At 41.3% G+C, this 27,428-nt stretch overlaps 1 protein-coding gene across 2 annotated transcripts; it reads right to left on the reverse strand.

Annotated features, from left to right (window-relative positions):
• Nucleotides 1–607: 607 nt before the first annotated feature.
• On the reverse strand, nucleotides 608–27,428 carry Eed (embryonic ectoderm development). Of its 2 annotated transcripts, none has more exons than XM_036176937.1 (12): nucleotides 26,842–27,428; nucleotides 23,704–23,856; nucleotides 21,306–21,398; nucleotides 19,799–19,864; nucleotides 18,206–18,331; nucleotides 17,195–17,276; nucleotides 15,400–15,491; nucleotides 11,526–11,659; nucleotides 8,747–8,852; nucleotides 2,002–2,160; nucleotides 1,278–1,351; nucleotides 608–1,018 (listed from the first exon to the last, which is right to left on the reverse strand). In XM_036176937.1, the coding sequence occupies exons 1-12, from the start codon at nucleotides 26,953–26,955 to the stop codon at nucleotides 892–894; spliced, it is 1,326 nt and encodes a 441-aa protein (XP_036032830.1). In that variant the 5' UTR covers nucleotides 26,956–27,428; the 3' UTR covers nucleotides 608–891. The 2 variants fall into 2 exon arrangements, with proteins under 2 accessions (XP_036032830.1, XP_036032831.1); XM_036176938.1 differs by having other exon boundaries at nucleotides 952–1,018; nucleotides 2,091–2,160; nucleotides 26,842–27,027.

Consider the following 27,428-nt stretch of genomic DNA (forward strand, 5'->3'; position numbering starts at 1 on the left):
TGGAAGAGCAGCCAGTGCTCTTGACCACTGAACTGTTTTCTCTCCAGCCTAGAACTACTTACCAAATTATGTTCAAAATGCCTTAGATATCATTACACTGACTCCCTTAGGGTAGGTATGCTGTTTTACACATAAGGACATTAAAAGTACAATGATATGAAATTACATATCTATGATGGTTTGAATAAGAATGGCCCTCAAAGGAGACTCATATATTTTAATTTTAGTCACCACGGAGTGGTATTATTTGAAGGGATTAGGTGTGACCCCGTTGGAGGAAGTGTGTCACTAGGCGCAGGCTTTGAGGTTTCAAAGACCCAAGCCAACCCAGCCTGTCGTCCTGCTTGTGGATCAGGATGTTGCTCTCGGCTACTGCTTCAACACCTGCCTGCTCCCCACCATGATGACAATGGAGCAAGCCTCTGAAAGGCCCCAAATAAATGCTTTCTTTCTAAGAGGTGTCTTGGTCATGACTCTTCACAGCACATGACCAAGAACAGTGACTAAGACAATATCCAAGGCTACATGGTGGCAGAGCCAAGATTTAAGTTTAGTTTAGGTATACAATTGACACTTAAGTCTCCACAGTAAATAGCTTACTTCAGTTAAAGCAAATTACAAAACGATATGGTATAATTTTATTACTTCCAACTTGTTTTCATCACAATAAAAATAACACAGCTTTACAAAAATAAATTTTTATTAAAAGCAGTAAAGTCTGAGCAGGAAGACAGTACAAAGAATGTAAACAATGTAAACATCACTACATTCAGCTCAGCCTGATTGAATGCTGAAAAACAAGTCTAAATGCTCTATGTGCCCTTACTAGCAAGATACATTAATTCTATTTTACAAAGACAACATATTCTAATTTTTACTAGGAAAAACAGTTTATCGAAGTCGATCCCAACGCCAAATGCTGGCGTCATCACAGACCGCTATGAGGATGCTGCTATCCCTGCTGAAGCTGGTTTGTCGAATAGCAGCACCACATTTATGATGAGTCAGTGTTGTACACCTAGAGAAAAACATGGCAAGAGGTTAAATAGCACACACAACAGGGTTGACCTTAAAGGTGAATGAGAAATGTGTAGTTTAAAGCTATCTTTATTAAGAATTTGTTCTCAAATTTCACCAAGTTTGGTATACTTTTTCTTGTCACCATAGTATAAATACCAGTTAATTGAAATATCAAAAAAATACTCAACACAAAATTTATGATTTAAGGATGACATAAGGGCTATAATTTAGAACGCTTCAGAAATTTCTATACTTACTTGGCTTTATGAGGATCTTCTACTTCTAAATCCCAGACATAAAGTTTGCCGACCTGATTGCCCAATGCAAGCATCTGTGTAAACATGGTTGAAAACATAGAGTTAACACACCACCAAGCACTAAAGTATTCAAGTAATCCTTAAACAGTTTCCTTGCTCAGAGAAGCCTCAGCTCCAGCCTTGATGGCCCTCTTAACTAATTTTTGCATTTTGTTACTGATTTGTAAGTAGGAATAAGAGTAGTTATTTCCTTGGCATCTTGAGAAAATAAGGCTCTGCCGACATTTCACAGATGGTGTTACAGTACTTTTTCTCTACTTTAGACAACAAGAGAAGGATGCTCTTCAAAGCTTTGTTAGAGAAATACTCAGTTAAATATCTGACAAAATTCCAGCAGCAGAATTTAATGTCTTAGATAATAGTTATTTTACCTTCTATGTTGATTTTTCTCTAAGTTTTTCTAGAAAAAAGCTAGGTAAGACGATAAACACGTTAAAATACTGTATCTTAGGAAGAGGCATTAGGAACATAACATTACCAACACCTAACTGCCCATTGCTTTTATAACACTGTAGATAATGTGCAGCACCCAGGAGGCAGCCAAAGTAATCAACACAGGACCAAGACAACCAATGTTCGAGGACAAGGAGCATGGACAGAACAGGAAAGGCTAGAACTACACGGTGTTTCAGAAGACAATTCCAAACGTAAAAGTATGTGCTACCTTTTGCCAGAAATCCATAGAAAACCTCATGTACCAAATGTCACATTGGCTGTAATCAAATCGCCCAAGAATAGTCACATTAGACTCACTAGGTTTAATTTTATCTATATCATCCTCCATTTTGCCAGGTTTCCAGCATACAATGGCATTTTCACAAGACTGAAAGAGAAAGAAATAAGAGACATGTATTAGAACTGAATTTCAAAAATAAAAATCAAACTGTTTACCATTTAGAATAGCTCAAAGAACCTGCTTTCCAGGACTATAAACTGATTGTTTACACCCAAGGACAAGAAATCTGACTAGCAAAAGAATTAGGCTGGCACCCAGGGACTTGAGGAGTGCTATAGAAAATTAGAAAAATCAGGGATTGCAATAGAAGGCTTTTCAAATCTGGCCACTGTTTCCCAGTCCACATGTAACCAGGAGTGCCTCCCTGTACCTTGTTATCTACTAAGGCCTCATCCACAGTGTGGGCACCACATGGTAGATGCTTAGAAGACATCATGGCAAATGATTAAACTGATTAGTTCACTGAAAGGACCACAGGTTATAAAGTAGCTCAAGACACTGATGTGGGGATAGGATCAAACAGGCTATGAAATTCCTGTAACATTGTGTCTTTGACACTTCTACTTAAAATAATCTCCCTTTGACCATTATTCCAATCACTGTCTCAGCCTGTGGTCCACATCACCAAATTTTTGGCAATGTGTCCAGCCTCTAGTTGATAAAAGCCAGACATGCTGTTAAATATCAACAACCTCTCCTCCAAGCCTGGCCAACCTCAACAGTACCTAATTAACAACCCTGCCCTCTAGAGTTTTCCAGGCAGCCAATTCAGTCACAGATGGCAACCCACTGAGGTCTCTCTCCACATTTAAACAGTTTAATAGCAGGACCAGAGAAAGGTTTTATATATATAAGAAAGAAGAGCAGTTTTTCTTCTCTACCGTCTTCAAACTTGGAAATTCTCAAGCTGAGTGATATCTACACAAGTTACTAAGTGCACATAGTATCTGATATCACTAGCCCAATGTTGCCCTAATTTATAGTTGGAGTTTTCTCTGAAGACTCATCTTGGCTCAAACTCTTAAGACAGACTCTCTCACAGTTTCCTGGGGCTTCTTTTGCTACCCTAGACTAGACACTGAGAAAGCAATGATTGAGAAATTCTAATGGATAACAAAAGAGTGGTGGTTTGAAGAAAATGGCCCGCAAAGGGAGTGCAAGACTAGAAGGTGTGGCCTTGTTGGAGGAAGTGTTTCACAATGGGGGCAGACTTTAAGGTCTCTTTGCTCAAGCTTCCCTCAGTATGACAGTCAGATGACTCCTGTTGCCTGGAAGATGTAGGTCTCTCAGCTACTACAGCACCACATCTGCCTGCATGCCACCATGCTCCTTATCATGATAATGGACTGAACCTCTGAAACTGTAAGCAAGCCACCCCATTTAAATGTTTTCCTTATAAGAGTTGCTGTGATCATGGTGTCTTTTCATAGCAATACAAACCCTAACTAAAACCAACAGAAAGGCCCCACAAAAGTCTGCTGTTCCAAGCCAGAGAAGTAAGACAGCAACAGCCTAATAGAACAAAAAATGCTCTACTCTGACCAAACATCATAGGAAAAATCTGTGGAACCATTTCCACTTAAACCTGCTTTTAAGAAATCATTCCTTAGATCTTAACAAAGTACACCCCTGGCTCTCCTTACTCTTTGTAGTAATGTGCTGTCTCTCTCTGGCCTGGCTAGTATCAGAGAAGGACTGGGAGCCAGGACCTCACAACCACCCACTGGGAAGAGTACAACAGACTAACCATAGAGCCAGTAAGTAGAGGCCTCTAGGGAAGCAGTGAAAAGGTATTCCTCTCACCTCCTTTAAGGTGGTGTCAGCTGAGGCCTAGTGGGAAGCCTGAACTTCCTCCACCTGGCAACTGCAAGGCAGAGTTACAATGCTCCCTTCCACAGCTGAGAAGATAATAAAGAAAGCCCGCTAACAAGAGTGCTTGCCTAGCAGGAGTGAGGCCCTGGGTTTGAGATCTGGCACCACTAAACAAACAGCAAGCTGAATGCCAACACAGTCTTTCCTTCCTTCAACAGCTTTCGCCAGGTGTTCTGTCCCGTCAGCTACTAAGTAATGCTGTAACAAAATTCAAACTTTACTGATGGGCTCAACAAGAGAGAAAAGAAGCAAGGATTTTAAGGACAATCCAGTAGAACAGTATCTAATCTGAACAAAAAGGGACAGATGGAGGAGGAGGAGGACATGGCCAAACAACAAATCTAACAAAAATCTCAGTGCTAGAGTATAGACAACAGAGGGCCAGCACTGTATGTAAAAAATATCTAGTATTTCATTAGTGCCTCAAAATGAGAGAAGAAATCGGGGCTGGAAAAAAAGTGAATCATCAGTGATGTTGTTCAAGTATGAGACAAAGTATTTCTCTAATATATAAATCTACTACAGAGTCAAGATCAATGAACTACAAATAAGGTAAATCAAAGGAATGTCATATCATACTCAAACTTGAAACTAAAATATAGTCCTATTCAGTCCAAACACTAAAGGAAAAGGAAAAACTCTGGAAGCAGTTAGGACAGAAGATATATCTAGTTATACAGGGGGAGAAAAGTTTTAATGACAGAATTTCACATCAGAAGCCACTGGGGCCAGAGAAGGGGCCAAATATTTTTCAAGCATGGGGGGAAGGGGAGGAATAACCATGAAGGCAGAAATTTGTATTCTGTCAATACAGTCTTCAGGAGTGAAGAGGAGTATGAATCTTTCAATAGCAGACCTCTAAATGAACGCCTGAAGGAAGCTTCCTGAACTAAGGAAAGAGAAAAGACAAAAGCAGTAAATACAATGCTCTGTTTGCTGATATTTCTAAATTATATCTCACTGCAAAATTACACTATCCAATGTGGCTCTCAAATATTCATGAAATAGTTAAAATAATTCAATTAGATTGTAAACTGGGGATGAACTGATGAAAATAAAAGGGCTCTATACTTCCTTTGATTGCTAATATACCAATATATGGTAGACTGAAGTTACATACATGAAATAATACATCTGAAGCAACCTCCAAAACTGCTACACAAAGAAATACACGAAATTACATGATAGTGCCATATATGGGCCAGCAGGATGGCTCTGACGGTAAAAGTCCTCAATGCACTAGCCTCACAACCCCAGGACAATGCCCAGATTCCATGCAAGAAGAGAACAGATCCCTGAAAGTTGTCTTCTGACCTCCACATACTGCAGCAGCACACGTACAAACACATACATGAGTAAAAATTAAACCAAAAAAGCTATACATAAATAAAAAAGGGATTCTAAAAATTGCTGTACAGGCATAGAGTTCATGTCTATAATCCCAGTACTTGGGAGACTGAGGCAGGAGAATTCCAAGTTTCATGTTCAAGGCCGGCTTGGGTTCGTGGTGAGACACCCTGTCTCAACAAACAAGAAGAATTAGAAGAGGAGGAGAAAAAAGAAATGAAGAGGAGAAAGGCCCTAACAAAAACCAAACAGGAGGAGGAGGAAGAAGAAACCAGCCCCAAACAAAATGAAGCAAAAGGTTCAAATAACCTACAGGAAGTACAAGAAACAGAGTTGATAAAGACCTGGATTTAATGTTCAGCTCTTTGGGGGCTAACAAACAATCTAAAGTGGCAGAAATAATTTAAAAAATATGGTCCAAATAAATAAAAAAGATTAAGGATGTAGCTTGGTGATAGGGCACTTGCGTAGATTCAGTCTTAGTTACTACTCAGTACTGAAGTCAAAGTAAAAGGTTGGGGAAAGATTACAAAATGAGCTGGGTGTGGAGACTCATACCCAAAATTCCAGCACTCAGGAGGATTGCTGAGTTTGAGGACAGCCAGAGATTGTATAGCAAATTCCTTTAATCCTAGGCCTTGGTGGGCAGAAGCTGTATAGTCAAAGCCAGCCTGGTACATAGTGAGTTCCAGGACCTTGTCTCAAAAAAACAAAAAAAAAAAAAAAAGGGGGGGGGGGGGAGGAACCAAAACAAACAAGAATATAAATGGTGGGGGCTGGAGAGATGGCTCAGGGGTTAAGAGCACTGACTGCTCTTCCAGAGGTCCTGAGTTCAATTCCTAGCACCCACGTGGTGGCTCACAACCATCTCTAATGAGGTCTGGTGCCCTCTTCTGGTGTGAAGGCATACATGCAGAATGCTGTATACATAATAAATACATAAATCTTAAAAAAAAAAAAAGAAAAGAAAAAAATGTAAATGGTGGAATGTAGCTTAGTGGTAGAATCCTGTTTAATTATCAGTACCTAAAAAAAAAGAGAATGAAAAATCAGTAGTTATCACTAAAGACTCAGGTGAGAGCAAAATAATGCCCAATGGGAAGGAGCACTGTAAGAAATTCTGCTCATACATCTTACTTCAGACAGACCAACTCCTCCAACAGCATGCTACAAATCACCCAACATGAAGCAGTTAATCTCAACAGCTATAATTAAGGAAACTGAATCCATATTTTAATCTAGAAACTTCAACAGGAAATTCCTACCAATCATTTAAAGAACATTAAATACGGCACATGCCTTTAGTACCAGCACTGAAGAGGCAGAGGCAGGTGGATCTCTGTGAGTTTGAGGATAGCCTGGTCTAAAAACTGAGTTTTAGGACAGCAGGGCTGTTACACAGAAACACTGTCTTCAAAAAACAAAGGGGGAGGGGGAATCCTTATAACTTGGGGCCTAGTGGAGAGTTTATACAGAGATTTTCTTTAAAAAAAAAAAAAAAAAAAAATCAAATAATACTTTAAGATGACTTGAGTTTGATCCCTGGGATCCACATGGTGTAAGGTAAAAACTGATTCCCAAAAGCTTCCCTGAGTTCCACACGTGCACTGTAACACAAATACATCTAATTTTAAAACAAAACAACAAAAAACTAAGCATTTTCTTAGCCAAAGGCCCTATTAACAAGATGAAAAGAAGCTGGGCGGTGGTGACACATGCCTTTAATCCCAGCACTCAGGAGGCAGAGATAGGTGGATCTCTGTGAGTTCGAGGCCAGCCTGGGCTACAGAGTGAGTTTCAGGAAGGGCACAAAGCCACACAGAGAAACCCTGCCTCAAATAAACAAACAAACAAACAAATAAATAAATGCCAGCCTGGGCTACAGAGTGAGTTTCAGGAAGGGCACAAAGCTACACAGAGAAACCCTGCCTCAAATAAATAGATAGATAGATAGATAGACAGACAGACAGACAGATAGACAGACAGATAGATAAATAAATGCATATTTAGAATATATAAAGAAACCTCAGAGTTCAACAACCAAAATAAAACAAAACTAATCCATTATAAAATCACTCAATGATTCAAAGAGACACCCCCAAAAGGGACCGTTTTTTTTTTTTAAATACATCTGAAGTGGGAGACCCACTTCTCATCTGAACCTCTCTCCAAGATGGGGAGACACTTTAATCCAGACCACACTAGGCTCCGCCTAAGGAAATGTGAAAGGCCCTGACATTCACTTCAAGAAGCCATGCAGGAATCTCTCCAACTCCGACAAGCCTGCACGTTCAGAGAACATGATTCACCCCTCTAGATGATCAACTGGAAAAAACAAAACTAAACAAGACACAGTCACCTGTTGTGGATATCACTCTGAATGCTGTGAATGTGTTGCTCTGATTGGTTAATAAATGAAGTACTGATTGGCCAGTAGCCAGGCAGGAAGGACAGACGGACAAAGAGAGAGGAGAATGCTGGGAACAGGAAGGCTGAGTCAGGAGTTGCCAGGCAGACACAGAGAAGCAAGATGTAAAAGTACCAGTAAGCCACAAGCCACGTGGCAACTTAGAGATTACTAGAAACGGTTTAATGTATAAGAACTAGATAGCAAGAAGCGTGCCACAGACATACAGTTTATAAGTAACATAAGTCTCTGTGTGTTTACTAGAGTCTGAGCAGCTGCAGGAGCAAGGTGGACAGGGAAACTTTCAGTTACTGTCAACCCTCAATTCCCTGGAAGGACTGGCTCCAAACACCAAAGTCTACAGGCTCAAGTACCTTATTGAAATGGCATCATATGTACACATACTCCCACATAATTTCAATCATGACTATATTTATGAAACCCAATACAATGCAATTGGTATATTTTAGTTGTACTGTATTTAGTGAATGACAAGGAAAGCTCTTTGTACATGTTCAGCACAGATGCAATTCTTTTGTTCCAATACTTTTGATCAATCATAGATTAATTTAAAAGAAGTGGAATCCATGGATACAGAGGGCTATACCTCTATATCTGTATCCATGAACAAGATTAAATAGGGTGAGCAAACTGCAGCCTGTAAGCCAATGACCTCCAGCCCTGTTCTTACAAACAATGACTGACTGAGATAAACATGAAACATGGAACATGGCTTTGGTTATTATTTTCACATCACTGACCCCCAGAGTCAGTCACACCTTCCAAGCTCACTTCTCTTCTTACTAGAGCATAAGGTACAATCTAGTGAACTTCTTTTTCCTTAAAGAAGTCTGCAAATTTACCAAAATGTAAGACTGTAAAGTTTCTACCTGCTACTCATTTTAATAAATTTTCTAATTAACTGCTTCCTGCAAAGCACTCTCTCTCTCTCAGACAGACAGACAGACAGACAGACAGACAGACACACACACACACACACACACACACACACACACACAAGTACAGTTTAACTCTAGTTTTCCATACCTTGGAAAGTATCAAATCGCCTAACCATCGCACACAATCAACATAATTCCTATGTATGTCTCGGGTAGAAAAGTCAGGAAAGTGGATTTTCTGGGAAATAAACGGCCTGAAGGAAGAATGGAAATGTAAAAGTTAAAAGAAAAAACTGTAGTAGGTTTATACTGTTTTTTCCATTTGGGATTTATACACTGTGTAATGCTCAGGAGCAAAACTAGGGCTTCATGCAAATCAGGCAAGCACTCGGCCTACTAAGTTTCATTTCCCAGTTCAATTTTTTAAAACTCCACAAAATATGAATAAATTTATAACCTAGATAAAATGTATCGGTCAACCTGTTTTTTAGAGATAAAGTATCCATTTTTCATATTTATTTTCTTTCATTATCAGCTTTCTGATACAATGTTTCACTTTTCTTTTTAAAATTAGGATTTTAAATTTGGGACAGGAGAGATGGTAGAAGCACTTGCTGCACAAGCCTGACCTGAGTTCAATGTATGGAACCCACATAAAAGGGGAAATTGAGAAGTGGCCGCGACAGTTGTCCTGACCTCCAGTTTTGCTAAAATATATTTGTAAAAAAACAATGAACAAGATATTCTGGAGGTTGTAAATTCAAAGCACACCTAACATTTCTAATCTAGTAAGTGCCTCTATGGTGTTTTTCTGATTTTCTTTCTTCTTTTTTTTTTGGGGGGATGGGGGGACCGTACAACCCAGAGCATCATCCCTGCTGGACAAGTGTTCAACCTGAGCCATATCCCACCTCTGTGAGTCACTTTTTTTTTTTTTGCTTTTTCAGACAGGGTTTCTCTGTGTAGCCCTGGCTGTCCTGGAACTCAGAGATCCATCTGCCTCTGCCTCCCAGTGCTTGGATTAAAGGCGTGAGCCACCAATGCCTAGCTGTGATTCACTTTTTATTAATTATATAACTGTGATTGCAATCAATTAACTGCCCAAGGCAATCATGTCCTCCTTTCCCTCATATGTAAAAAAAGCAGATTAGGCTCATCATCTCAAACTCCTCCCATTTCAAAGTCTAGGGTCTCCTATTATGATAAAACGCTATTAATGACCAGACAAAACCTGTATATGCATCCATGTGCCCATGAAATGTGCATGTAGGGGCCAGAAGGGGGACCTTGGGCATCTTCCTATATCACTCTCCACCTTATTTCTGAAACAAAGTCTTTCACTGAGCCTGAAGCTAGTAGGTTCCTAGGCTGCGTGGATGACAAGCTCCACTCCCCAGCCCTGAGATCACAGGAGTCAGAGCCAAGCCACGCTTTTACAGAGGTGCTGGAGATTTGAACTCAGGTCTTTCTGCTTTTATAGCAGATGCTCTTACCACCCCACCAAGCCATCTTGACATGAATTCTGGTTTTTTTTTTGGAGCTGGGATCAAACCCAGGACCTTGCACTTGCTAGGCAAGCACTCTACCACTGAGCTAAACCCCCAACCCTTTGACATGAATTCTTAACTGTTACAGCTTCGGTTGCTTTTTTAGTCAAATGCATATTATATTACTACTAGTTAGTTAAAGCCTTTCAAAAAGACCAAGGAAACTCTGTGAAATATAATTTAGACTTATTCCAGAGATCTAACAACCATTTCAAAATATAAACTTAACATTGCACCGGACGTTGAAAGGTAGAAACCCTAAAAACTGTACTAATTCTTAAAAGCCAATGAGGTATGGTAAGTGCACTCCAATGCTTACTAAAGCTTGGAAAATTAACCTATTAATATTCGGAATTAAAAACTCTTTGCTAGGGTTGGGGATTTAGCTTCGGTGATAGAGTGCTTGCCTAGCAAGCGCAAGGCCCTGGGTTTGACTCTCAGCTCAAAAAAAAACCCAAAACAAAAAAAAAACAAAACAAAAAACAAACAAAAACCTCTTTGCTAAAATAAAAATCAACATATTTAAACATATGGTGCTTAAAGTGAAATAACACATGTAAATGTGTTTATAGTGACGCATTACTGACAACCCAGTAAATACTAAAAAGGCAGTTACACCAAGACCCAAAGCACTTCAAAAGATACAGAATCTCTACCCCATGGTATGATGGAACAATACTCCACGATTTGAATTTTCTCTATTTAATGAAGGAAGGAAGCACTGTTACAGCATCCATCCATCCATCCATCTATCAATCAGCTGGGTCCTCACTATGTATGTAGTCCTATCTATCTATCTATCTATCTATCTATCTATCTATCTATCTATCTATCTACTGGGTCTCACTATGTATGTAGTTCTAACTGGCCTGAAACTTGTTCTGTTGGCCAGGCTGGCTTACTATATTCCAACTGACATAAACGCCCTTGGCTCTGCCTCCTCAGTGCTGGGACTAAAGGTGTTTACTGCTATGCCCAGTAAGGAAAGTATTATATTATCATGAACTATAGCTAGAAAACCAATTTGAAACCATAGTTTACTATACTGAATTAGAGCTTATTACTGTCTTTTCCCTTCTCTAGCCCACAATAGGTTAAGGTGATTTAAAACTTTTATACTTCTAACTTAATGAGTCAAGAACATTCATACATAAAATAAGTGAAATGTGCCATTAAGTTAGACAAAAACAATTCATATAAGACTGAAAACAATTTTAAATGAGGGATTCCTTTTGAAAAGTTGAATCTGATGGCAGGAAAATGATTCCTAGAGGTTTTAAGATATTAAAGAGGGGCTTCTAAAGCAGCAGTGGGGATTATTTCAATACTTAAGGGAAAGGGAAACACATCTACTCAACAGCAAAGCATCGGAACCGTCACCTGTTAGTTTTATTTGGGTTGTAATCATAAGATTCCTTAATTGCATTCATCATTCTCTTTGAGTTGATTCTCCAGAGTTTAAGAGAGTGATCCATACCACAGGACATTATTTTTTCACCCAAAAGATCATAATCCTAGGAATAAAACAGAACAGTGCAAACAAGTAAATTAGTCTCGAATGTTCTTTCTCCAATTTTCACCTGGTGCACAATACAATGAGCACTGTATTTCAAACTACAATGCTAACTACATTCTCGGCTTAACCTCAATACATCCTAAATCACACTAGTATTTTCCATTTAAAGTTTTAATTATTTCGTCACCACTAGAGTGCAAAATGGAAGGCAAAAATTAAGTTACCTGAATTTATACTCATCTATTCAATTATATTTAAATATCTCCCTTGATTTTAAAGGTAAATCAAAAGCTGAAAATAATCATCCTGCACAAAAAAGCTGAACAGTTATACTACTTTTCTTGTCTAACTGCAATTAAGAAACTAAAGGAAAGCCAGGGGTGGTGGCGCACGTCTTTAATCCCAGCACTTGGAAGGCAGAGCCAGGCAGATTGCTGTGAGTTTGAGGCCTGGTCTACAGAGGGAGTTCCAGGACAGGCACCAAAACTATACAGAGAAACCCTGTCTCGAAAAACAAACACAAACAAACAAAAGAAGACACTGAAGGAACATGAAGTCCCTCCCACTCCTAGCTGGACTGCTTCTGAGAGAGGGAGTCAGTTCTCCAACCGTGTGGCACCTGGTATATTTAATCACAGGGCAAGCCCCATGAGTAAGCAGCTAACACAGCTGGACTGGGTACGGAGAAGAAGCGGAGGGAGGAGGAGAATGCCCTAAGAGTTGTTGCATAGTATATTCTGTTCATATTCACCCCTTTCCCCAACAAGGTGGAGGCGCACCTCTTTAATCCCAGCACTAGGGAGGCAGGAGCAGGTAGACCTCTGAGTTCAAGGCCAGCCTGGTCTACAGAGTGAGTTCCAGGACAGCCAGGGCTATGAAAAGACCCTGCCTCAAAAAAACGAGAGAGAGAGAGAGAGAGAGAGAGAGAGAGAGAGAGAGAGAGAGAGAACGAGAACAGTAAAGAGTTCTATCCAAGAAGATATCTATACCAACCTATTCTGAGGTGATTCAAACCTGAAAACTATTTTTACCATGACATTAGCCTTGGTATTTATTGATTTCACCAATCGTTATCACTACTTCTAATAACCACACTGTCAACAAGATACCTTTAGGGTCTATGGCTCTATGTTAGAATTCTTTTTTAAGAAGATTCTTGCCGGGCGGTGGTGTATAGTGCCCATGGAGGAGAGAAGAGAGTATCAGATCCCCTGGAACCAGAGGTACAGATGGTCCAGCTCCTCTAAGTCAGACTTTTTAGTAAAGGACTGTTCATTTGATTTGATTCCCACATAAAGCCTGATATACAATGACACTACAACTTCTAGAAAAATCCAAGGTGGCATTAGGTAGTCAGGGATCCTCAAAGGTCGAAAAGCCTGATTAAAGCAGTATTTTGGCACCTCTATATATGCTTCAAAGTGATTTGTTGCCTTCCTTAAAAAAAAAAAAAAAAATCTATCTAGCTAGCTATCTATCATGTAGTTCAGCGTTCTGACTGCATGTATACCTACACGCCAGAAGAGGGCACCAGATCTCATTAGAGGTGGTTGTTAGCCACCATGTTGCTAGAAATTGAATTCATGACTTCTAGAAGAGCAACCAAGTACTTTTCACCACTGAGCCATCTCTCCAGGCCAAAGTGATTCATCATTAAGTAGTTAAGTTAGGGAAAAAAAAATAAGAGAAAGCTTTAAAAAAAAAAAGGTCAAGTGAGTTAACATATAAAAGCTACAATACTAAAAACTTGAAGCTGGCAGTGGTGGACCACGCCTGTAATCCCAGCACTCAGGAGGCAGAGGCAGGTGGATCTCTGTGAGTTTGAGGCCAGCCTGGTCTACAGAGCTAGTCCAGAACAGGCTCCAAAGCTACAGAGAAACCCTGTCTTGAAAAAAAAAAAAAAGAAAAAGAAAAAAGAAAAACTTAAACAGTACTAAAGCTGACAGTCACTGATTACAGTGTATCAGCATAAAGATAGTACATGCTATTCTTTAAACAATCAGGATAGTGAGATGTCTGCTGCCAAAGAGACCTGTTACCAAGCCTAAAGATCAGAGTTTGGTTCCTGGAACCACATGGCAGAAACAGAGAAGAGACTCCAACATCTTGTCCTCTGATCGCTACACAGTAAAGTGTTGTGACTTTGTACATCCACTTTGTACTGGCTGGTCTTATGTCAACTCGACACACAAACTAGTTATCTGAAAGGAAGGAACCTTAATTGAGAAAACTGCCTCCATAGGAATCAGGGTGTACTGGGCAGTGGTGGCGCACACCGGGGCTTGGGCATATCTTTAATCCCAGCACCTGGGAGGCAGAGCCAAGTCTGGTCTACAGGAGCAAGATCTAGGACAGGAACCAAAACTACACATAGAAACCCTGTCTCAGAAAAAAACAAAAAAACAAAAACAAACAAACAAACAAAAAAAACCCAAACCAAAACCAAAATTCAGACATTTTCTTCATTAGTTATTGGTGGAGTGGGGATGGGTGGGTAAGGCAACCCATTTTGAGTGGTTCCATCCCTAGGCTGCTGGTCCTGGGTTCTATAAGGCAGCAGCCCTCCATGGCCTCTACATCAGCTCCTGCCTTCAGGATCCTCCTCTGCTTGAGTCCTGTCCTGACTTCCTTCAGTGATGAACAGCAATATGAAAGTGTAAGCCAAATAAACCCTTTCCTCGCCAACTTGCTTTTTGGTCATGATGTTTTCAATGCAGCAACAGAAATGCTAATGAAGACACACATACTCATTATATATACACACACAATAAAGAAACATTAAGGTAGGCGGTGGTGGCACACGCTTTTAATCCCATCACTTGGAAGGCAGAGGCAGGTGGATCTCAGTGAGTTGAGGCCAGCCTGGTCTATAAAGTGAGTTCCAGGACAGCCAGGACTTATTATACAGAGAAACCCCATGTCAAAAAACAAAAAACAAACAGGCTAGGCCTGGGTGACACAGCCTTTACTATCACTCAGGAAGCAGGGGCAGGCTATCTATGAGTCAGATGCCAATCTGATCTACACAGAAAGTTCTGAGCCAGCCGGTGTTATAGTAAAACCTTGCTTACAAAACACAAAGCAACATTTAAAAAAAACAAAAAACACATCAACTATTGGTCTTGCATGCTACCCAGGAAAGAGGCACTCTAAAATGCAAGTGTAAGCACACCACAAGACTCCCTAAAAGTGAATCACTTACTTCAACTCCAAACAAAATATTTCTTATATTTTTGGTTGTGAGCCTAGCCTTTAACGGCTGAGCCATCTCTCCAGCCCCAAAATATTTCTTATGGACAGTTAAACTTTTGTTTTTTAGTACCAGGGACAACAAGGTAAAATTAACTTGGTGATTTTAGATTAAATGGGAAAAGTTGGGTCTGGTGGAGCATGTCTGTAATCCCAGCACTCAGGAGGCTGAGACAGAAAGATAGAGACTTCAACATCAGCCTAAGTTACATGGTAAACCCTATCTCTGAAACTACAACAACAACCCCACAAAAAGGAATGATCATGGTACTTGTATAAAATCTGAGCCGTTTTTATAAACTGAAACTCACAACGGCTCAACTTGCTCGACCCCTTTATGTGCAGTGTCAAAGTCTTTGTGTCAAACAGATGAGATGACTCCTGGCAGGCTGCATGAAGTGGACATAACCACGAATCCACGAAGGGCAAGGTTCAGTCAAGATAATCCCATGATATAAACCCAAAGTCATTGTCCCAACTTCAACTTACAGCACTCAGAACTTCATCTCTGTGTCCTTCCACGCCTCCGAATATTGCCACAAGCGTGTCCGTTTGGATATTCCATAATCGTAAAGCATGATCTATTATAAACACAGAAAGTAAAGATCAACTTTATCACTCATCTACTGCAAACTTTTAGTACTGTATTAGTATGTTAAAAGTTACAAAAACTTAGATTATTCACAATAAAGACTATTATCCATGATAGATAACAGCTTAAAATACGCCACATGTAGAATGAACTAGAGAAATGGGGGCTACACAGTGACACTGCCTCAAAAACCAACAAACTGAAAATGATAGCAGACGCCAAGGATGCTGCTCAGGGCATGCCTAGCACACCCAGGCCTGGGGTTCAGGCACCAGCCTGAAATGAAAAGGCAAAAACCCTCCTCCCCTTCACCTATAATCTCAGCACATGGGGGTAGAGCAGATGTGAAGTCATAGAACTGCCCTGAGTTCAAGGCCAATCTGAGATGTGTGTGTGTGTAGAGGGAGGGAGGGAGAGAGAGAGAGAGGGAAAGAGGAGAGAGAAGGAGAGGGAGGGAGGGAGGGAGAAAGATCCTGTTTCAAACAAACAGTGGTGGTGGTACACACCTTTAATCTCAGCACTCCGGGAGACAGAGGCAGTGGGATCTCTAAATTTGAGACCAGCCTGGTCTACAGTTAGTTCCAGGACAGCCAGGGCAACACAGAGAAACCCTGTCTTAAAAAAACAAAAATAAACAGTAGAGAGAGAAGAGCCCCAGCTGCTACTCTTCCAGGGGATCCTCATTCAGTCCCCAGAATCCACAGCAGCTCATAATTATCTCTAACTCCAGCTCCAGGGGACCCAAAGTCTCCCGCTTCTGCCCTCACATGCACATACCCACATGCAAACATACACATCTACACATTTGTAACGGCAGTGCAGGCACAAGGAGCAACGCAATGCTTTTTTTCAACCAGGAAGTACTTCCAAGAGTTCACGTCAGAGACCTTAGCCATTCAAGGAATTATAACCAGGTGCAGTGGCTTATACCTGTAACCCCAGACTGAGCAGGCTGGGATTCAAAGTTCTCTGTGGCTTTGTATCACTCTGGGATACAGACTAAGAAACTGTCTCAACCAAAAATCAAGGCAGGCACAGTTTGAAGAAATCTTATAGGGATTCAAAAATAAAATCTTTTAAAAATAAAAGCATGGCTCTTCACTGCAGTACTTCTTTTATTATTATTTCTGTATGCACGTGCGTGCGTGCGTGCGTGCGTGCGTGCGTAGGTCAGAGGGCAACTCTGTGGATGTAGTTACCCTTCCACCTTCACAGGGTTCCAAGGATGGGCAGGCCACCTCATCAGCCCTTTTCATTTAACATGCAGCATTTCTTATAGCATTATTGAGGCTGGGTGGCGGCAGTGGCACACCTTTAATCTCAGCTCTCAGTTGGGAGAGGCAGGTGTATCTCTGAGTTCGGGGCCAGCCTGGTCTATAGAGTGAGTTCCAGGACAGCCAGGGCTGCACAGAAAAATCCTGTCTTGAAAAACAAATATGATATGTCATATTTGATACGTCACTCAATACTGATAAAGCAATATAATTGTTCATGTGAGGATAAGGTTCTAGAACTATCACAATACAGGAAGTGAAGTTTTGTTATCTAAGTCTTGGTTTATGAGATACTAATATAGGCTATTTTTTTCTCCTAAAACCTTTTTTTAAAATTTTGATTATTTTCCCTTGTCTCTTTAAAACAATTATTCCAAAACAACCTGAACTAAGGAAACATTTGTTTCTGTAACCTTACCTTTACTTACTGACAGGAGAAGATTTGGGTCTCGTGGGTGGAATTTCAGTTCATTGATAGCATTTCCATGGCCAACATAGTGCTATAACAAATTCAAAATATTTTGTTTCATATCTCAAAAGCCAATAAATTCTTTCATAAACCTTAAGAGAAACAAAAGGCTGGAAATACAGTTCAGACCACAAGCCTAGAATACTCAAGGCCCAAAGTTCAATGTCCAGCAAAGCTGCCCTCTGCCTCCCAAGCAAAGTTTCACTTCAAGTTCTTCTCAACCTTGGCTACATACTAAAATCGCCTAACAAATTTAAAGAAAGTAAAATGGGACCAGTTAGTCACTACTCAGCTAACAGCAGTCTCAGACTCTTTTACTGACTTTTGGGACCCTCATCCTGGGTCACCTTGCCCAGCCTTAATACAAGGGGAGGTGCTCAGTCTTCCTGCAACTTGATATGTCATGTTTTGTTGATCCCCATGGGAGGCCTGCTGTTTCTGAACAGAAATGGAGGAGAAATAGATTGGGAGGGGGTAATGGGGGGCAGGGACAGGACTTGGAAGAGAGGAAGGAGGGGAAGCTTCAGTTGGGATGTAAAATAATGAATTTAAAAAAAAAAGATGCTCAAAGCAAAGGAAGGAGAGAAATTAAACAAAAATGGTGGGTATTAAAACTTTCCTATGTATTCCTTAACTTACATTTAAAGGAAACGGTGGGACTAGAAAGATAGCTTAGCATGTAAAGGTGATGGCTGGCATGCCTGAAAGCCGAGCTGGTTCCTCAGGACCCACACAGAGGAAGAAGGGAACTGATACCTGATACATACACACACTCGTATGCACCTGCTCCACATACCCAAAGTGATTAAGTACAGTAAAAAAGGAAACATTAAAAAAGTACAACCTAAATTAGCTATTTTAGTTATCGACTACATTAGTTTTAAAGTTATTCCATGAAGCTGTATTGTAACCCATGAGTATTCAAAAGCAGCATATCTACAATTTGACTAGAAGACGTACCTTTATACATTGCATTGTTATGGGATTAATTATCCTTATTATGCCTCTAGATCCAGCAACAGCAAGCAGAGGGTGGCTGGTATTGCTATCATAGGTCCATGCACAAGTATAAAAGTTTTCATCTGCCTAAGAAATGCTACAGTTAAGAAATATAATTTATTCTGAAAAATAAACATGTTAATGCAACAATAAATGGAACCTTCCAAACAACTGCTAAGGTTTTGGATATTTAAGTGCTCATTTTTTTTTGTTTTTGTTTTTGTTTTGTTTGTTTGGTTGGTTTTTCGAGATAGGGTTTCTCTGTAGCTTTGAAGCCTGTCCTGGACCAGCTCTGTAGACCAGGCTGGCCTCGAACTCACAGAGATCCACCTGCCTCTGCCTCCCAAGTGCTGGGATTAAAGGTGTGCGCCACCACTGCAAGGCCTCATTTTTCTTTTTACAAAATTTGCACACTGCTAGCCAGGTGTCCCATGACTCAAGAGGCTAGAGGATTTTCTCAAAGGCTATGTAGGGCTACTCAGCAAGGCCTCATTCTCAAAAATAAATTATAAATACAGAGGTAGCACTTTTAGGTCTAAAATCCACACCAAATGAGCTCACTCCTTATACTTCACTCTACCATGCTTCTCTTTAGCTGCCTGTAGAACTAACAACTCTACTGTTGGAGTACTGTCAAAACAGCAAGAAAGAGCAGCTCATTCAACATAGGCATGACTGTTCTTCAATAAAATTTTATTTACAAAGCTGGGGGGGGGGCCCCGCGGGCGCTGGAGAGATAGATGGCTCAGAGGTTAAGAGCACTGGCTGCTCTTCCAGAGGTCCTGACCCGAGTTCAATTCCCAGCCAACCACATGGTAGCTCACAACCATCTGTAATGAGATCTGGTACCCTCTTCTAGTGTGCAGGCATACATGTAAGCAGAATACTGTATACATAATAAATAAATAAATCAGAAAAAAAAAAGCTAGGCGGTAAGCCTGCAGGCTTGGCTTTACTGACCCTCTGTCCTGACACTGCTATGAACTTATAAATGGTTCCTTTTCCACCTTCCTAATGACAACTGTTCACTCATCTCTATGTCATCTACAGATTCAATGCCACCTTGCTTCACTTGCTGTATTTTTTCAAATGGATCTAGAAGAAACATCTTATCACTCAGCTTTTTAAAACTCCTTAAAAAAAATCTTTGGGCTTCTAAATTAAGATCTTCCTTCCCTTCATAACTCACTCTCCAATAATTTCCTACATTACACACACTTATTTTTTCCATCTCAGCTTTGTTGATCAAATATTTAGAATGACTACCAGCTAAGTATTGAAACTACACTGAAGTTGTCAAACTCTGGCCTGGCTGGTCCCTGCTAACAACTTCTAGCATGGATTTCTAATGCTCCACTCATCTTCACCCATCATCCACCTCATGACAAACTCAAGATCAGGTAACGAGGTACGATCTCCTGGGTGATAATGACAACACTCCTGGCTAAAGAAAGATGGGACAGTAATTTCAAGGAATTTGTTTTTAAAAGTTTTAGTGTACTTATTAAAATAAACATCTTAAACCAGAGATGAAAAACTCTAAGAGAAGGATACATCAGCATCTACGTAGGACTGCAATAACCGGATTTCCCCTTGCGAATGGCATTCATATAAGGTGACCTAAAGAAACAAAAATATGCATGTCACCTCAAATGAACAGTCTCTGGCTCTTGAAACATTCTAGGTGCAATTCTAACTTACATTACAGAAACTGCTCTAAGCAGCTCCGTAAACTTGCCTAAGCCAGTATAAATCCTCACACCTTTTATGTAATACTAGACTACATTGAATAGCCTGGTAATAGTAGTTTCTATTTCCAAACATTTAAACATACATTTCACCCATATAATCACAACTTTTTCAAAGTGAGTAAAGTTAAAAACTTTAAAATAATTATGGCTTATCCTCCTTTCATTAAATTTGTAACAAAACATCTCTAGTATTATGAAACAATAATTAGAGAACACCACATAACATACACATGTACTAAAACACCATCTGATACCCCATAAATATGTACAGTTTTTAATGACTTTATGTATAATTAACACTTTCAAAATTACTATTTAAATCCACTAGATTTATGCTTTCGTTATAGAACAATTAATCACACTTTAAAAAAAAAAAAAAAAAAAGACAGGCTTCTGGGAATGGAGCGATGGCTTAGTGACAAGAGCATTTGTTCTTCCAGAAGGGTCTGTTCCCTGCACCCATATGGCTGCTAATAATACTCTGTATCTCCAATTCCAGAGGATCTGATGCAGATACCCATGCAGGCCCATACGGACACACATAAAATCAAACTTTAAAATAAAAGTACAGGGGCTGGAGAGATGGCTCAGAGGTTAAGAGCACCAACTGCTCTTCCAGAGGTCCTGAGTTCAATTCCCAGCAACCACATGGTGGCTCAAAACCATCTGTAATGAGATGTGGTGCCCTCTTCTGTATGTATAATAAATAAACAAATCTTAAAAAAACAAAAAAAAGTACAGCCAGGCAGTGGTGGTGCACACCTTTAATCCCAGCACTTGGGAGGCAGAGGTAGGTGGATCTCTGTGAGTTTGAGACCAGCCTGGTCTACCAAGTGAGTTCCAGGACAGCCAGGACTGTTACACAGAGAAACCCTGTCTTGAAAAACAAACAACCAAACTAAATAAATAAAATAAAATTGCAGGTTTCTTTCATATTTGAATGATAAATAAGTCAATTTTTAAAAAATTATTTATTATGTATACAGTGTTCCAGCATGTATGCCTACACACCAGAAGAGAGCATCAAATCTCATCCTAGATGGTTGTGAGCCACCATGTGGTTGCTGGGAATTGAACTCAGGACCTCTGGAACAGCAGGAGGTGCTCTTAACCTCTGAGCCATCTTTCCAGCCAACAGTCAATTCTTTCAGCTATTCAAAATATTTATAAAGGAAACTATAAGGCCTGCTTCGTAACAAATGTTATCTAAAATGTATTTTCTGGTCATAATAAAGTCACTCCACTTCAACACTTTAACTGTAACAGATGTAATAAAATAACCGCCCTTGCCAAGCTGCCCCGACACTCACTCTGTTGCTTCCCACGGTTGCAAACACCAGAGGATCCCCTTCCTTGCTGTGCCAGTTAAACTGAACTCCAAACAAGGGCTGGTTATGATCTTCCTAGAAAATCATGAAGTAAGGAAATTTTAACACAGTTTTGAAAACATTAGCAAACTCACCTACTTCCCTTTCTTTTTCTTCCCTGGATTCAGCCCACTCCCTCCCTTACACACTGTGGTGGTTTGAATAAGAATGAGCACATAGGCTGTCTATTTGAATGCTTGGGGAGTTGTATTATTTGAAAGGATTAGGAGGCATGGCTTTGCTGGAGGCAGTGTGACACAGGAGGGGGTAGGCCTTGAGGTTTCAAAAGCTCAGGCCCTGCCCAGTGTCCTCTTCCCCCTCCCTGTGGATTCAGATGTAGAACTCTCAGCTACCTTTCCAGCACCATGTCTGCCTGCATGCCACCATGCTTCCAGCCATGACAATAATGGACTAAACCTCTGAAACTGTAAGCAAGTCCCAACCAATTAAATGCCTTTTTTTTTTTTTTTGGCAAGGTGACATCTCTTCTCAGCAATACAACAGGAAGACATATAGCATACATATGCTACTTCTGACATTAAAATTAAGACACTACACAAGCATCCACATCTTAAAATCTATGAATGTTTTCTAACAAAGATTTACTTCACATGTTAGAAAACAGATATGTATCCTGGAAACACACTGGTATCTGCCTGTTTTCTTAAACCCAACTGTCTTTCTGTATCAGAATAAATTGAGAACTTCTCTATATAACACTGGTTATCCTAGAATTCACTTTATAGATCACCACCATCACCCGGCACAGCTCAGTCTTCAGTATGTTGTGATGATGGCTGTAAGCACTGTGCTCAGTTTAATGACTTAAATACGCAATATTTAGGGGGGAAACAAGGAGTTGAAGTTAAATTATTGTGTTCTCAGTACCATTTTCATTAACTTATAAAAAAAAAGACCACTGGTGGTCAGGCTATTTACTTTAAATGTTTTCTATGCCCATTTCCTGTTTTCTAAATTTTGTGGGTTTTTTTTTGGGGGGGGGGGCAGGGCTAGAAAGACAGATGGCTTAGCAGTTAAGAGCTCTGTTTTTCCAGAGGACCTGGATTCAATTTCAAGCACCCACACTGTAGAGTGCACTAGAGCCTTGTACTCAGAGCAGCACTAAGAAAACCAGGAATGTTAATCACACAGGGGTGTCTCCTCAGTGGAAGAGATAAAATCAAATACTGAGTTCTATCCAGAAAGCTGAGAGTGGAGGTTGTTGACGATGTGGTGACCTTCCTGGTGACCTTCCTGCTATCTGTGGAGGCAGACCTCACCCAAACTCCCCAGAACGGTTATTCCAGATTCTTCCCTCCCTAGACCATTACCTACCCACCCTTAAGGGATATGTCACAGGTACTTTATGGCCAGCTGACCTCTGTTATCAGTCAGAGACCACACTACAAGCCTAGGCCTTTTAGCCATAGGCCCCACACGTACTTTGTGAAAGAGTTTCTATGTAGTCATACCTTAAGCTTTATTTCGCACCTGGAAGTGGATTGACTATGGGAATTATTGTTGCCTGAAGACTCTTTTCCAAATTCTATTGTGTTTAAACACACCTACAAGACACCTCCTGGTCTAGACTCCCCGAAGTCTGATCCAGGTTGGTGAAGTCGACATGCACTACATTTCTAGTCTCATCCCTTCTCATGGTTTGCTTCCCTGTATGACACCTGCATGACACCAGATGACAGATCACAACTGTCTGTAACTCCAGTTCCAGGGGAACCGACTCCTTCACAAGGACATACAGTCAAGCAAAACACCAATGTACATAAAATATAAATAAATAAATAAATAAATAAGAATACACCGATTTTTGTGTGTACAGAGGCCCACTTGCCATACACACAGCAGTCAGAGAACGACCTCAAAAGTCAGCTCTCTAGTTCCACCATCTGAGTTCCAAGGATTAAACTCAGGTTCTCAGGCTGGGCAGCAAATATCCTTATCCACTGAGCCATCTGGCTGGGCCCCCAAACCCAAAAGCTTTGAAAACGCCACAGTTTTCCTATATGACAATTACAAGCCCAAGTTGAAAATGTTTTTAAGACTATAAAAGTTAAGGTGTTTTGTTAAAGTCTACTAGGGTCCAGTTAACAGATCACTCAGCTCTTTTTAATATTGGACCAACAGATAGAGCAATACCAGCCTGCAAGTCAGTATCATACATTTAGAGTAAAGCACAACAATAAATAAAGCTGAAATGACTAAAGGTATGATGGATTATAGTATTCAGCTGAACCTTTGAAACACTGTAATTTTAGAATACTTAAGCCTAAGGGTATCCTGTCCGTCCCTGAGAAGTCCACAGTCTAGTGCTTCCTGTACATACCTTGAGGCTGTTCACACATTTGAAAGAATATTTGCATTTCTTCGATTTCCATTTTCCCTTTCCCCAGCTCTTCCTCCCGGGTGCATTTGGTGTGTTTGTAGGTGTGTCGGGGCGTTCTGTGTTTGTGCCGCTCTCGATACTGACAGCATCATCCTGTGAGCAGTGAAATCAGAGATAACTTCGTCAAGCAGACACAGACGCACACGCAAAAGCAATTGACTGCACCACTAGAAAGGTACCGACTAACTAAAAGTGTGTAAAAAAGGGGGCGTGCACTCCTGGCTGCGGCTGGAGATTTAGGAAGGAGAATCCAGTTATGAATTACAAGACGTATGTACTAAGAAGGTAATGAAAGCGTAATTTTGCCTTTAAATAAGACACTGGCGTAGGCCAGTGACACTAGTGCAATTCATCGTTCACTCTTACACAGCTCTGTGGAAAAGCCTCTATTAGACAAGGAAATGATGAGTAAAACTAGCTGTTCTCTTGCTGGTAAAGAGTTGCTAAGATTCAATACTTCATTAACACATGAAATGACCGAATAAATTCAACAAATCTGATCGACCTACACATCTTCATAATTTACTTGACTGCCGCTCAAGAGGTAGCCTGAGTGTAGACACGTGGCCATTTGGGGGCAGGAATGTTAATGCTTACTATTTTAGATGTAGTTTGGAAAAAACAAAATCTGCTATGCAAATTCTACTTATTTATAACCCAAATGACTGAAGAGTTTTAGAGAAGTACCACGGAGTCTATACTACGTGTAAATGCAACCGGCCTCACGGTTTGAATACTACTATGCACACATCTGAACTCTGTACACCATAATCTGTGCTTCAGGAAATACTGAAAATTCTTCTACCTTATCTTCAGTTCAGAACCCATACTTAAGTCTCTCTGGAATACAAAGATTTCCATCTATTACCCTGGGGCGGTAGTCCCTAAATTATTCCAGAGGAACCCTTTTGTCAGAGTGTATCTAGCAGCTGTTGGTGAATGACTAAAGTTGGCTTTATATTACAAAAGGTTAAAATATAAATTATAGTGTCAAAAGGTATTTAAAAAATCAGCAGGTTGGTGGTGGCGGCGGCGCACGCCTGTAATCCCAGCACTAGGGAGGCAGAGGCAGGTGGATCTCTGTGAGTTTGAGGCCAGCCAGGTCTACAAAGCAAGTTCCAGGAAAGCCTCCAAAGCTACAGAGAAACCCTGTCTCGAAAAACAAAACAACAACAACAAAAACAAACAAACAACTAAAAATCACTTTTTATCTGTTTCTCCTTACCTGCCAATTGTTCTTAATTGCAAAAAGTTCTGATTTTGGATTTTCAGGTTAAGAATCCATTTTCTATTACAATTGCTGCAGATCTTAAAAATCAACCTATCACTTCTACCAATGTTTCCAGAAAATCCTGCTATTTACTGGGCTAAGAAATACTTATAGAGCTGGGTGGTGGTGGCACACACCTTTAGTCCCAGCTCTGGAGAGGCAGAGCCAGGCTGATTTCTGTGAGTTCAAGGCCAGCCTGGTCTATAGATTGAGATCCAGGACAGGTACCAAAATTACACAGAAAGACCTTGTCTCGAAAAAAACAAAAAACAAAAAACTTATGTTACTCCATCTAAACGGGAAGCCATTTATGGTAGCTCAGGTCTTTGATCCCAGCACTCAGTGGGCAAGAGCAAATGGATCTCTATGAGTTCAAGGCCAACCTGGATACTGTGGGCTTCCAGGTCAAAGGGTACAAGGTGAGACTCCGTTTCAAAAAACTAAAGATTTAATTTAAAAAATAAATTAAAATACAACACGAAGAAGTACCCCTTTGGCTGAGGATAGAACCTGGGGCCTCCTATACATCTGGCATGTGCTTTACAAATGAGCTTTATGCCTCCGACCCTTTAAAAAATTAAATATATTTAAAGGTTTATACTTGACCTTGTTTGTAATCTTATATATAGTTTATCTATATATCTTTTAGTATTCTGCCCATGAACGAATTCTAGGTACTGATACGGTTAAGGTAAGGTTTGAGGGCAGCCTGTGCTACACAGGGAGACTCTGACGAGAAAAAAAAAAAACCCAAAGTTTTATTCTGAGAGGACCTCAAAGGGGTCCAGTAATGTGTCAAAGGAACACATACCAAAAATTCAGTCCGCTCCTATCAATCATTCGGCTATGGATAATTTTAGAAAGCATCAAAAAATGTACTTCCCTTAGGAGTCTGCAAAAAGAAAACGAGCTTTTACTTAATTCCCCCCGTCCGACAATTTCCTCCTTCTAAACAAATTTGACATTTTCATTAAACTCTGGGTAATTAAGCATACGAAAAGGCCAAAGCTGTAACTTTACACTAGGCAATCATAAGTAACTAATTATTAGAACACGTGTACAGTACTTTTTTACAACACTTGTATAATACTTTTTACGGGGCAGCATTTCTCTAAGCACCGTGACTTCAATCTTCGTACTCGCTCAAACCCACCGGTCTTTACCACGATTGCCTGAAATCTTCCAATCTCTTTACATTAAGTACAAACTTTCTGACCCCTTCCTTGCCTTAATCAAAGGTGGTTCCCCACCCCACCCCCACGATCTTCTCGATTCGGCTCCTCTCACAGTAACAACGACACGAAGGCACACCCCACTTTCACGGAAAAGAGCGCACCTAACCCCAGTCACGCAAACCCAAGCCAAAGATCTACACTTTCCATCCTGATCCCGTGGAGAGAGCGACACAGTCCCTCAGCCCCCTTCCACCAACTTTTCTTGAGAAACAAAACCTCTTACCCGGAGCATGCCTTTTAAACTAGTACAATCTCAGATTCGCAGTCACCGTCAAGCCCCCCAAGGGCACAAACACTCCTTCTCCCACGCAAGGATGATCGGAGCAGACCTCGCACGCCTTCGGGACCCTTCATCCGCTCCTTCGCCAACTTTCTGCTTGCTCCCAGCCGCAGCCCCAGCTCGAATCCCTTAGACCAGTTGGATGTCCCCGCATGCCCGCGTTTTCCTGAGCGCGGGGTGACACCTTTCCCTCCCCCACGGCCGCCCGCCCGCCCCCCCGCCCCGCGCGCACAGTTTCCGAAGAACCTGAAACTTCCACTCCACGGTCCCGGGACAGCCGGGGCTGCACTCACATTCTCGTCTCCCGAGAGGTCCGGGTTGCTGTTCTCGTCGCTGCTCAACTTCTGCTTCTTGGCCGCAGGCATGTCTGTTCCCGCCGGAGCTGTCGACACTTCCCTCTCGGACATATTCCTCCGCCTCCCTCCAGGTTCCTGCCGCCTCGGGCGGGGCCTCCGCCACACCGCCGTCAAGCAAGCCCGGCCGGAGCCTGCCGCAAAGCTGCCGGCACCGCCACCTCCGCCGCTCCCCCCACTGTCGCAAATCGCGCCCAGCCGCCGAGGCGGGCGTGCGTGCGACCCCGCCACACTGCTGAAAAAGGGGCGCGCGCGCGCGCGCCCTCCCGCACGGCTTCCTGGCTGCTTCCCGTCCCCTGCTCCCGACGGGCGCTTTTCCCGCCGTCCTCTCGGCACTTTGCACTGAGGCGTCGGGTCCGCTGGCTCAGAGGGCAGGGTTTCCCACGTCCCCCTTCCCCACCAGCGCCTGGCGAAGAGGCGGAACTCAAAGGGCTGCTCCCTCACCCCCTTCCTTGCAAAGACGTTTGGTCCGCAATTGGCTCAATCCTTCGATCTCCGACCCGCTGCAAACGAGCGAAAGTCTGTGG

The sequence above is a fragment of the Onychomys torridus genome, chromosome 1, assembly GCF_903995425.1.
Source record: "Onychomys torridus chromosome 1, mOncTor1.1, whole genome shotgun sequence".
Classification (NCBI taxonomy): domain Eukaryota; kingdom Metazoa; phylum Chordata; class Mammalia; order Rodentia; family Cricetidae; genus Onychomys; species Onychomys torridus.

Excerpts from the sequence above, each read along its gene's own strand:
- Eed (XM_036176937.1), bottom strand. The coding sequence starts at position 26,955 with ATGTCCGAGAGGGAAGTGTCGACAGCTCCGGCGGGAACAGACATGCCT. Across the intron at positions 21,399-23,703 it reads AATGTGTGAACAGCCTCAAG|GAAGATCATAACCAGCCCTT; the intron begins GTATGTACAGGA and ends ATGATTTTCTAG. Across the intron at positions 1,352-2,001 it reads CTATGGATTTCTGGCAAAAG|ATGCTTGCATTGGGCAATCA; the intron begins GTAGCACATACT and ends ATGTTTACACAG.